Below are 13,067 nucleotides of genomic sequence, written 5' to 3'. Positions count from 1 at the left end.
TAATATTTTGGGGCTCCTTAAAATCTTTGAAAAGGTTTCAGGGCTTAAGATTAACTTGGGTCAGAGTGGTGTTGCAGCAATTAACATGCCTACAGAGCGTGTTCGGGATTTAGCCATGGATGTTGGGTGCGTTGAGTTGTGTTGGCCACTTTCCTATCTAGGGGGTTTCTTTGGGAGGTTATCCTAGATCATCTAGTTTTTGGGATCCTGTGGGGGAGAGAGTGTCCAAGCATTTAGATCGGTGGAAGGGAGCCCTTTTTCATTGGGAGGGAGAATTACTCTAATTAAGGCTTGTCTTTCTAGTATTCCATTGTATTTTCTTTCTATTTTTAAAATTCCAATGGGAATCGCTAGTAGGGTTGAGAAAATTATGAGAGATTTTCTTTGTTGAGGGTAGCAGGTTCTGGAGATCATTTGGTGAGTTGGGGGTTGGTTTGTAGGACTAAGAGGGAGGGTGGTTTGGGTCTTGAAAATTTGGTGTCTAAAAACACAGCTCTTCTAGCTAAGTGGCTTTAGCGGTTCCCACTAAAGATTTCTTCATTGTGGCATAGAGTTATCAAACGTAAATTTGGACTTAATAGGAATGGGTTTTAGATGCTCTTCGGAAGTCCATAGAAAGCAATAACTCAGATTTATCCTCTCTTTATTCCCCATACTAAATTTGTTTTGAGCAAGGGTTGTAATATTCGTTTTCGAAAAGATCTATGGATGGGGAATGTTGTTTTGTCCACCTCTTTTCCTCACCCTTTTCCATTGAGCTCAAGGCAAAATGATCCCATTTCTTCATTTAAAGTAGACTCGGATGGGCCTTTACCCTATTGGGATTTCCATATCAAGAGAGCCTTGATTGATAGGGAAACTGTTGAGCAGTGTTTTAAAAGGCTCAATCGAGGCTCACCTTAAGGCTCATCTCAAGGCATTTAAGGCAAGGCATGCCTAAAACGCCTTGAGGCTCAATCTAAAATACCAAATCCCAAAAAGGCTAATACATTACATGTTGAGGCTTATGCATTTTAACAAAAAGCACACCTTTTGCACTTTTTTAGTTGAGGCTTACGCATTTTGGGTGTGTGATACTCAAGTTAGAATTGGTTAGAAAATTTTAACAAATTTTTGTATAAAGGAATGTCATAATATGAGTTTATTTCTAAAACTCTTGAACCTCAACCTTTCCAAAATAACTGAGAGTTGTATCTTACATCATGAAAATAGTTTGAACTTTGTAATGGTATAGCTATCTTTTGTCATGATTTATGTGCTGTATTCAAGTTACCAATTTTTGAATGGCCAACTAGTATTTTGCAAAGTACATCTAGTTTTTATTTTTTACATTATATTTGTGATTTTCATAATTTTTACTTTATTTTAAATGTATATAATTTATTTAACATACTTTTATCTTAAAAAAAAAAGTTCTCAAAAGGCTTACGCCTCGATGCTTTAAGCTTACACCTCACCTCTTAAGAGTTAAAACGCCTCTCCTTATGCCTTCACCTTCACCTTTTAAAACATTGCTATTGAGTTATCTTCTTTATTGATTATATTGAATAATTGTTGGGTATCCTCTGAAAATGATAGCCGATATTGGTTATTGGATTCTTCAGGAGTCTATTCTAGCAAATCTTTCCTTGAATTCTTGGTTCGGACAAATTCCTCTTTTCCTCTATACAAGGTTATATGGAAGGTCAAAATTCCCCCTAAAATCAAATTTTTCTTTGGTTGGTTGTGCTTAATAGGACAAATACTAATTACTTATTGCAGATGAGGAAACTTTTAAAGGCTCTCCTTCCTGATATTTGTATGTTGTGCTTTAATTGTTTAGAGTCTGTTTCACACCTTTTTCCTGCACTACAATTATGCATGGAAGGTCTAGAACAAGTTATTCAATTACTTCAAAGAAAGCTTGGTTTGTCCTAGAACAGTGGAGGAGTTCTTGACAATTTCATTTGTGTGGTTTTGGAGGAAGAAGAAAGAATTGCATTATGGAATTGTGCTATATTTGTAGTGTTTTAGGGCTTGTGGAAGGAACATAATGCACGTATATTTGCAAGAAAGAAGTTACCATATTGGTTGGTGTGGGAAAAGATTTTGTTTATGGCTTCTCTATGGTGTATGGGCTAAGGAAATTTCAAGGGAAGGTGTATTTCAGAGAAGTATCTTCTAAGGGTGTCTTGAGCTTTTTTCATTGGTTATTTTGCAATTTTCTTTTTAGTTTTTCTAAGGATTATCAGACTTGGTTAAGGAGATGTCCTCTATCCTACTTTTAAATTCTATCATTATCTAATGAATTTTTTTTTCTAAAAAAATAACGACTCAGTTTGGGATTGTTCATCAATCAGTCTATGCCCACACTCCTTAACAAAATGGGGTTACAAAGAGGAAAAATAGACATATCCTTGAAATCACTTGCACCTTACCTTATCAAATGCATGTACCTATGTATTTTGGAATGATGTTGTACTTACTGCTTGTTATCTTATCAATAGGATGCCATCCTCCGTTCTTAAGGGGCGAAATTCCCTATTGCAGTCTCTTTCCTAATTCACTTCTATTCTCTCTACCTCCTCATATATTCGGGTGTGTGTCCTTTGTTCATCAACTAACTCCTGAGGTGGATAAGGTGGATCCTCGTGCTATAAAATGTGCCTTTCTAGGCTACTCATATCTCAAAAGGGATATCATTGTCATAGTTCTACACTGTATCATTTCTTTGTTTCTACAGATGTTACCTTCTTTGATTCTACACCTTACTACACTCAGTCCCTAAGTGCTTCTAATCTCAATGAGTCTCTTCCTTTGCTTAATCTTCCAAATTATAGTTTGTTGTCCTTACCCAATTAACAACCTATGTCTCCATGTAGTTTGAGTCCTTCCCATCATTTTGATCATCTAAATTTGTAGGTGTATTCAAGATGCCAACTCCAAGGAAGAGAGTCCCCTCTAGCTTCTACTACCACACCTTTGGTTTCCTCATTAGATGGTCATATATCCCACAATGTTGATCCTCCCATTATTGTTTGGAAAGGTAAAAGCACATATACACAACAACCCATTTCCAAATATGTTTGCTATGACTTCTTATCACCCTCCTAATTATTGTTTTGTCACTACCCCTATCATCCGCTGCCCTTCCTAAATCTGTTTCGAAAGCCTTAGCTCACTCTGGCTGGAGGAATGTCATGGTTGAAGAGATGAATGCCTTACAAAGCAATGATACTTGGGATTTGGTATCTCTTCCTTCTGACAAGTCTGCATTTGGTTGTCGCTGGGTATACACTATGAAAGTCAACCTTGATGGTTATGTGGCTCGTCTGAAGGCAGGCACGTCTTGTTACTGAGCAGAACACTCAACTGTCTTACTTGGATTACTCTCGACACTTTTTCTCAAGTTACCAAGCTTACATCACTACGTCTATTCATCTCCTTGGCTACCACTTGTCACTGGCCTTCGCATCAATTAGATGCGACGAATACCTCCTTGCATGGTGATTTTCAAGAGGATATCTATATAGCAACCACCACCATTTGTTGCTCAGGGGGTCAGGCTTAGTGTGTCAACTCAAAAAGGCACTATATCGTTTAAAGCAGTCTCCCAGAACATGATTTTGTCAATTCAGTGTTGTAGAACTTGAGTTTGGCCTTCAACAGTGTGCAGTCGATCACTCTGTATTTTATCATCATGCTTCATCAAGTAGGATCCTTCTTATTGTGTTTTTGGATGATATTGTTATTATAGATAATGATGATCAAGGTATTCAAAGCCTTAAACATTTTCCACAGAGTAAGTTTCAAACCAAAAATTTAGGAACATTGAAATACTTCTTGGGTATAGAAGTATCTATAGATCTCGTATGGGAACTATTTTGTCACAAAGAAAGTATGTTCTTGATCTATTGGATGAGACTGGACATTTAGGATCCAAACCAGTTGATACACCCATGGATCCTAACAGCAAGTTAGTGTCAGATATGAATGATTTGTTGCCTAATCACATACAATACCGGAGACTTGTTGGAAAGTTGAGTTAAAATATCTTTTGCAACAAGTTTTGTGAGTCAAATTTTAGATTCTCCGAGGACAAGTCACTAGGGTGCTATAGTTTGCATCTTAAGTTATCTCAAAGGTGCACCTCAGATGTTTTTTATATCGAGATCAAGGTCACACTTATATTCAAGAGTATAGATATGCAAATTGGGTCAAGTCACTTTCCGATCAAAGATCCACACCAAGTTCTATATCTTGGTTGGTGGTAATTTGGTTTCTTGGAAGAGTAAAGAACAAATTGTGGCGGCAATATCAAGTGCTGAATCAGAACATAGAGCTATGGCTCACACTGCTTGTGAACTTGTCTGGTACTCTGGCTGAAGAACATGTTGGAAGAATTGGGTTTTTCGCATTCTCAGCTTATGAGGTTGATGAGTGACAATCAAGCTACTCCTCATAGTGCCTCCAACCCGATCATTCATGAGTAGACAAAGCATATTGAAGTTGATTGTCACTTTGTTCAGGGGAAACTTGTGCAGAAGCTCATTACAACCGCTTATGTGAAGTCAAACATGTAGCTTGCTAATTTGTTTACCAAAGCCTTTTTTTTTTTTTTTTTTGGGGGGGGGGGGGGGGGGGTGCTTGTGTTAAATTTATTTGTAACAAGCTAGGAGCATATGATATCAATGCTCTAGCGTGAGGGGGAGGGTTAATGGTTATTTTAATCTTTTAATATTATTATTAAGTGTGTTAGTAATATTAATTAGTGAGAGTTAGTAAGGGTATTATCGTCATTAGAATGTATTTGATTTGTATTACAAATAGAGGGAGAGACCTATCTTCGAGTTAGGTCATTCATTTAATCAAAATCTCAATAGGGTCATTGCTTTGATGTCATGTCTAGACAAAGAAAGGAGAAGGGAAGAACCTAAACATTAGGTCACCCACTATTTATAAATATATCTCATGTGCATCAAATTGTAATTATATCTTCACTAGCATGTAGTAATAATTCACATATCATGTGGTAACCAATAACAGAATTGGAGTCACAAAAATACCTTCTGACTGACAATTGACATCGTAAGTTGCTGATTCAACTTTTTTCTTATAATGAAGGAAAGGGTATTAAGAGTGAAGAATACAAGAATATGACCTAAGAAAGGACAAGGCATTTTGAAAAAGGAAAAAATTAACAAAAGAAAAGAGAAGAAAAGGATGAAAAAAAAAAAAACTAACAAAAACTAAAAGAGAAAACCGCTTTTTAAACCCATAATTCATAGAGCACTATAAGTTTCTAACTCATGTGACCTTTCTTCAGCTTCTTCTTACTACCATCACCATCCAAACAAACTTCAGTTCCGCTAGCATCAGACATGACAAGCTCATCTTATCCATCATTGAGCTTCTAAAACCCAATTGCTACACTGCTGACCTTGACCCAATTCATCATCCTTAACAATAGGAACTCCCTCCAAATCTTCCACAAGAGATAGTAGCACATATAATGTATCCCCAAGTAAATCAAATAATTCGGGCAACCATATCATTCCTGAACTTCATCCAATAACGCGCCACTATCACAAGCAAACTCATTGGTAGCATCTCTATCATCATCCAACACATCTCCCCATTGCTTTTTCTCCTTACCCTTAATCTTCTCATTGATATCAACCTTTTGGACATTCATAGATTCCACAATAAACAAATTCACCTCAACATTCCTTCTTAAAGATTTTATCATCATCCCAATAGAATTACTTCATTTTCCTTCAATTTTTTTTTTTATTTCTTTTCAACATTCTTGAGGATCGCCATCCCACAAGAATAAACCTCACTGCCCCTGGCGGCATACCCTTACCAAAACTAATTTATTTCTCACTAAATTCCCTCCTCTCCCCCCCCCCCCCCCCCATCCCAAAAAAAAAAAAGGCCCGAAGACTTCCCAATTCATATTAAGCCTCCCACCAACAAGAGTCAAAAAAAAATGCTCGTTGGGAAAACTCCCATCACACTAATAATCCTCATCCACCAAGAATGCAAAAGCACCAATCGAATTCCCAGAATTACCTGAATCAATTCTGTCCTTTACAGGATCATTACCCCTCACCTGTGAAGATGATGCAACTGACCTTTGCTTTATTTCAATTGGGAAGCAACTTTGGGAGGGTGACTTCAATTTCCACTTCTCTTCGAGCCTTGGTGAAGCCTGACCGTTTTCACTCTTTATGAATGCCAGCATCTATGCCACTATGAGTACTCAACCCTTGAACTGTACCCTACTTTAACTAAAGGACCAAGTTCAGGCCAAAACTATGAAACAAATATTTATTTGGACTATGGGCCTGATAACTAATAGAAGCAATGGGCTGCATCTGATACAGATATAAACCTTATTTGGACGTGATGGGCAGACTAAAACAACAACTTACCCATTAAACTTGACGAAATCTAACCCATTAAACCGCTGGCACAAATGCAGAGAAATGTTAATGATGTCTAGCCCAGCCACTACAAACCCACACCATTCCATTGGACTCACAAGCCCCAACCAATCCTTGTCCTTTCACAAACCCCAGCTGCCTTGAAGCTAGCTGGACCGTCACCTGATGCAATGTGCGTGGAGGAAAGACACTGCAGAATCTGTCAGATTAGAAATGTCACAGATTAGGATAAATTGCAGCAATAGTTAGTGGCAAAGAGAGCCTCACATGCAGAAATGCAGTGGTGAGGCTATGGAAGGAGCCACTTGGTGAACCTTCAACCCACACTTCCGGGCTCTCGTGAAAATTCTGAACAGCTCAGAATCAACAAACAAAATGGAAAGGAAAAATTCTTTAGTACTTCTTCATTATCTTGGACTAAGACAAATATAACAAAATAACAGCCTTGCACGCTAAATGTGTTCCACTGATTTACGCTTCAATTTTTTCTGCCACGACTTCAGCAAGCAGATTTTTGCAACTGCCAGTCTATAAATAACTTACAAAGCTTTCATCCTGCTGTGCATCTTGTTCTAAGATGAATCTTCTGCAGCAAGTCATCCTTCGTCTGAACCCTTCCATAATTTGTAATTTCCTTTTCTTTAGAGATTGCTACGGTCACATTGCATATATTATCAACCAAGATCTTTCTTCTAGTAGCTGTAAGTAAAGTTTTCTTGGCATTCAGAATAAATTATCTTTCAATTATGGTGGGCAACCATATTAATGATTAAAGCTTGAATAAAATACAAGAATACAAATCCAAGAAACCAAGTACATAGACATGGTTATAAAAAACCAGAAGAATAACTAAAATGGAATATGTGAAGAACACAACACAATCCAAGATGAAACAGAAACAGGAGCAACAGAAACAAACTCAAGGAAGGAACTGCTCTGAAACCAATTTGATGCAGCATGTGTGGAGGAAATACACTGTAGAATCTGTCAGATTAGAAATGTGACAGATTAGGATTAATTGCAGCAATAGTTAGTGGCAATGAGATCCTCTCCCCCAGAAACACAGTGAAGGAGGCTATGGAAAGAACCCCTGGGTGAATCCTCAACCCACACCTCCAAATTTGCAGAACAGATCAGTATTGACAGCCAAAATGAAAAGGGAAAATTCTTTAGTACTTCTTCACTTTATGGACTAAAGATAAAATATAAGTAGCCTTGCACATTAAATGTGCCTAGGAAAATGATTTCTTGACTACAGCAGCTCCTAACTTCACTGGGCTCAAAAACCTCATTTACGATCTCTGAAAATAAAGCTAGACTTAGGAAATGACACACTTTGACTAGACTCTAGTAATGATACTTGGATAATAACAGCTACCAAATATTATAGCAAATAGCAACATTAACTATGCTTCAATAGTGTAGCAGCACTGCATCATCATCCTCTTGCACTCCTTCCAGAGGACAAACTACACCTTCTAGGCACTGCAACGCCTCCTGCCTGGCTGGTTATTTCACTTTGAACCTTCCATCATCCTTCCAGATCCGATGATCATTAGCACCTGCAGGTTTCTTTGCAATCATATTCTTGCAATCTCTAACTTTCTTCATATCTACCAGAGACTCCAAACAATCAATATTTCTTCTCCATCTCCCCCCACTCAAACCCCCTCGTATAAAAATGGAATACCTCCAGCCCTTTGAACGCAATCTCGGTTCCAATAAACTGCCATTAAGGATCATCTTAATGGCCCCATCCAATACAGGATTTCGCCAAACTTATTAAACCAAATGGAATATTCTAATCTCAAGAAGACCAAGGACAACCAATTGCTCACCATCATGCAGCCGATATCATGATCCCAACCCACCAGCTTCTATGTTGAGATTTGTTCCCCATTAGGACAAACCCCCCCCCCCCCCTCCCCCCTTTTCCCCAATCTTTTCCAGGTGCAGATTGAAAATCTTGCTTTTAATGTGCAGGAACTCAAGGAAATTCTCCTTCATGCCTAACCTTGATAAAATCCATGGAAAAGAAGATAAAACAAAAAAGGCAAGAACGTGAGAGTGAAACAGACATTGCTCTTTCAACCTACTCCAACTAGCAAACACATAATCTTAGTTCAAGAAAACCTTTACATACTGGTGTATAAATTTTCAGTATAAAATGATATACAGAAAAAAAAAAAAAAAAAAAAAGGGGGGGGGGGGGGGAGATAAATTCCAAAAGAGATACCTGGTAATTGATTGTTCTTTTTTGAAGATCACAAGGCAATAATGGATGTTCAGGATATTTCTCCTCCAAATACTGTACAGTCCAATGCAAATGAGGAAACACTTCATAGAAGTTTGAAAAATGACACAAAAATACAGCACTATGGAACACATCAAAGATTATGGAAGCTGCAAATAACTCACCATCAAAATAGCAAATGAGTCAGCAACAACTACATCCTCATCAACCAATACAGGCACAAAGTTAATGGGATTCAACTTGGAAAACTCTGCACTTCAAAAAATGAAAGAATTGCTAGGAGGCAATAACAGCAGAAGGATAGGCAATCCAATAAGCTCATGAGGATTTAAGGTATTGTTTAATGTATACAAAGTTGACCACATACAGCTAATTTTATTAATAAGAGAATATAATGAATGAAGTAGGACTGCTTATAACAATTTCACATAAAATTTTCTAAAAAACATGGACTCCAAAGTCGTTATCCAACAAAACCAGCAATAGTATCTGGTCTATGTTTACATACTACGGAGCTGTATTAAACTTGCAAAATGAATTAGAATTCATTTAATGAACATGTGACTAAACTCGAAATTTAGCATTTAACTTAACATATTAACATGACCCCTCACTGCATCTGTGTGGGAGTGGTCAAGAAAATTTCACAGAAAATTATTTAAATATGCCAAGAAAATATCGAAGTATTCAAATAGGAAAAAACACTAAAAGTAAAAGCATTAATAACTTAACCAAATAATATGCATGTCAGTATGAGAAGAGTTTCCAAGCTTAAATAAGAGGACAAGAAGAAAGAAAGAGAACAAAATCCTGGAAGATGTGCATAACATAGAAGAACAAAGAAAAATTAGAAAAAGAAAGTGTCCATGTGCTAAACACATGAAAACAGAACAAAGAAAATACATCCTGAAAACAGCAGCCCTTAAAACAGAATATGCTATAAGCCCAAAGAGGAGCCAAATACCCTGTCCCAAAGAAAAGCAATTGATGATGTCTTTCCAGAAAAAAATTCTAGCATTTCTTTCCAGAACAATTCCCCATAACACAGCACAGAGACCACAACCTCTTAACATCCTTACCCTTCCCAAAAACCAGTGAAAGAAAGTCAAGAGCTCCTCCATCGACTTTGGACCAACAACACTTCACCAAGAACAAAGTGTATTCCATAAGCCCCATGCAATGAACAGTGTAGAAACAAATGGGACACATCCTCAGATGCATTCCCACATATGAGAGACACATTGATATACAAAGCTTTAGAGGGCCTCCTACTCTGCAGCAGATTGGTAGGGTTAACTCTATTAAGTACCACCAGCCAAACAGAAACCATTATCTTAGAAGGAACTTTAGCCCCCTATACCCCAATTGAGAAGAAAATCACATCAACCTTAATAAGGGGAGAGAAGAAAGTTTTACACAAATAACCCCCAATGAATCAAAAGACCAAATTCTACTGTCACTCCTACTAGCACAATGAGCAAAGAAGAAAGCTCCTCTATCATTTAAATACCTTAAAAAATGAAAGTTCCAAGAGAAGGAATCCCCTTCAAGAATAAGAAATGTGGAAATCAAATTATTGTGGCAAGAAAGACAAAATAGTTCAGCAAAGGAACAGGATAAAGCTGCCCTCGATATCAAACATTTTTTTTATAACATATGAAGATGATTTCACTAAGGAAAAAGTAATGTATAAAAAAGGAAAATAAGAGATCCTCCTCATCAGCATAGATCCATAGACAAAACAAAATGTAGAAAAAAGAGAGGGAAAACATCAATCAAGCCACCAAAGATAACCAAACCTGTTTAATGAGCACACTCCCTTGAAGCACCCTGAGTCCTGAACTAACACACCAAAACAATGCCAAATAATGGATCTTATCCCTCCAAACCCAAACATCCTACAACAAAGAAAAGCCCAAATATCAAAAAGAACAAAATGAAAAATGGACTAAATTAGTTCCCCACCCTTTTGTCCAAAAAACCAAGGAGCTCCCAGCCCCCTCAAGTGGAGAAAACTGGATTCCTTCAAAACTGCCTCCAACTGTCATTAATATAAAACCACTTGACATCATCTCAAACAAGCCTCACTGATCTAGAAACAATGTCAAATGACATTATCTCCAACATGGTACCTTAATCCATGTCTATAGACCGAATAAAAACGGCATCCTCACTATACACCATATCCTTTGCAAATTTCGACATATTTGTAAAAGATAGAGTAGCAATCTCAACACTCACATAGATCTCTATAAAGCAGTTACACCACACATCTAGAAGATAGTCATCAAAACCTAACTTCTTAAGCATACAAATCAGATCAGATTTCCTCAACTTTTCTGAGATATGTCATAAACAAATTGCACCCAAAGAAGTTAGCCCCTTTCAATGCTGCTTTTTTAATATTTGGCATCAACAACTATCAATTTCTCTGCACATTCTCTATATACTCAATAACCTCACCAACCTTTATGTGGGTGTTCGTGTGTGCGTGCACTCTGCATGGTCCAAGGTAATGATGGAAGAATATGATTAAGAATGCGAGGAATGGGACTGAACTACCATATTGACAAACATAACTCGAAATTGACTTTAACGACTACTATTTATCCAATTTCCTTGAGATAATAGGCACTAGAAAACAAAAGAGTGGTTCATAGCATACTCCATAATGTTGTCTATGTCTAAAGAACTAACACCACTATTTGAAATGAGCACTATTTGAGATAAAAAAAATATATAAGTGAGTCCTGCATATGTGATGCATTTTGGTTGTTTGATAAGTCGTGAAGTGAAGCAATGTACAACCACAATTATTGAATCAAACTTCCTAACACTTGTGAGCAACCCAAGCAAAAAAATCAATGTTGGCATCTCAAGACTTATAATAGCCTACAAACCTAAATGATTAACAGACTCAAGACAACAATTTAGCTTTCTTGATTTAGCCAAGAATGACCTCCAAAATCGCTACTAGTGCAGCCCATGGATCAGACTTAGGAATACAAAGATGAGCACTCGAAAATAAAGCATCTTATATTGCACAAACAAAAAGGACACGATGGATTCAACATTTGAACACAACCACAATTACAATGGGATAATAGTATAGGCAAGCAGGGCATTGAATCATTGGTCCCTTGGGGAATCAATAGAGAAATATCCTTCTCATAATCATGAGCAAGTTTCACTTTCTAGTTAATGCATCAACTACTCAATTAATGACCCCAAACTTATGCTTAAGATTAACACAAACTCCCTTTGGATACAAAACTTTTGTTTTTTTACATAAACAAAGAATTGTATTAATAGAGAGAAGAATGCACATTAGAAAATTCAAAAGAAAAAAAAATAGGGAGAATAAGAAATCCCCCTTTTACATCAATAGAAACTAGTGACAAAACGCAACCTAAACTGAAAACCAAACTCATTGTAACAGGGCCAACTGATCCCGCAAAAAGTCGTCTAAAGAAACATAACGAAGAAAACCATTTGCCAACACACACAATGATGCAAGACATACCACTCTACTTCAAAGAAAATTGTTAGCAGCAGCCACGTTGGATATTCCAATGTTCCTTTCCAACCAAACACACCAAACAATAGCCTTAACTATGGTCTTAAATTTCCACGAAAGTACTATTGAAATTTCAGCTATCGATCACTATTTAATTCAAAATGGCATTCTATTTCCATCTTACAATTTTTTTGTCAAAATTTAAACAAACTATACGAAATTTACCAAAATCTCAAAATTTTCCTTGGAATTCAAATGTGAGCTTTAAATGCGGATGAAATTTCTACATTAATTTGTCCTATTTTTTTATGGGAGCCAATATTATTACAAGGGATTTTGAAATAATTGGAAAAATTAAACTTACATATTAGCAACAACATTTTATTTCCATGTTTATGTCTTGATCATCTTTATTCATATCATAAATAATATTTAATTACCTTTATTGTACCTTCTTTCTTCTTCAATGAAATTATCTTCTTTTGTTAAAAAATGAAAAATTAAACTTAGATATTACTATATTAGCAACAATATTTTATTTGCCCATTTATGTCTATATTATTTTTATTTTTATAATAAAAATATGTAATTGCCTTTTTTGTGCCTTCTTCCTTCCTCAATGAAACCATCTTCTTTTGTTAAAAGAAAGTAAAAGTTAATTGATTTGTGAAATTCATTTATATAAATTGAATATGCTTATGAACATTATATTACAGCTACAGTCATTGATGTATTTAAGATGTAATGTGTTAGTTCTGAAACTTGCATTCTTATGTCTATTAACCATTCTAAAGTTTCATAAAAGAATTTCACATTTTACTAGTAATTTCCATCATTTTTTAAAATTTAAATTGACATTGAAATCGAA

At 36.3% G+C, this 13,067-nt stretch overlaps 1 protein-coding gene across 2 annotated transcripts in view; it reads right to left on the bottom strand.

The window, feature by feature from the left end:
- The window catches only part of LOC131164568 (glutathione S-transferase zeta class-like), a 140,837-nt gene that overhangs the window by 66,460 nt on the left and 61,310 nt on the right, over window positions 1-13,067 (bottom strand). For both annotated transcript variants that reach the window (XM_058121856.1, XM_058121857.1), the window contains exons 4-5: window positions 8,847-8,932; window positions 8,665-8,736 (exon numbers count right to left, since the gene is read on the bottom strand). In XM_058121856.1, the coding sequence (XP_057977839.1) occupies window positions 8,665-8,736; window positions 8,847-8,932 (158 nt within the window). The remainder of the gene's footprint in view (window positions 1-8,664; window positions 8,737-8,846; window positions 8,933-13,067) is intronic.

The sequence above is a fragment of the Malania oleifera genome, chromosome 9 (genome assembly GCF_029873635.1).
Source record: "Malania oleifera isolate guangnan ecotype guangnan chromosome 9, ASM2987363v1, whole genome shotgun sequence".
NCBI classification, from domain to species: domain Eukaryota; kingdom Viridiplantae; phylum Streptophyta; class Magnoliopsida; order Santalales; family Ximeniaceae; genus Malania; species Malania oleifera.
This window is presented reverse-complemented; position numbering and strand designations above follow the sequence as displayed.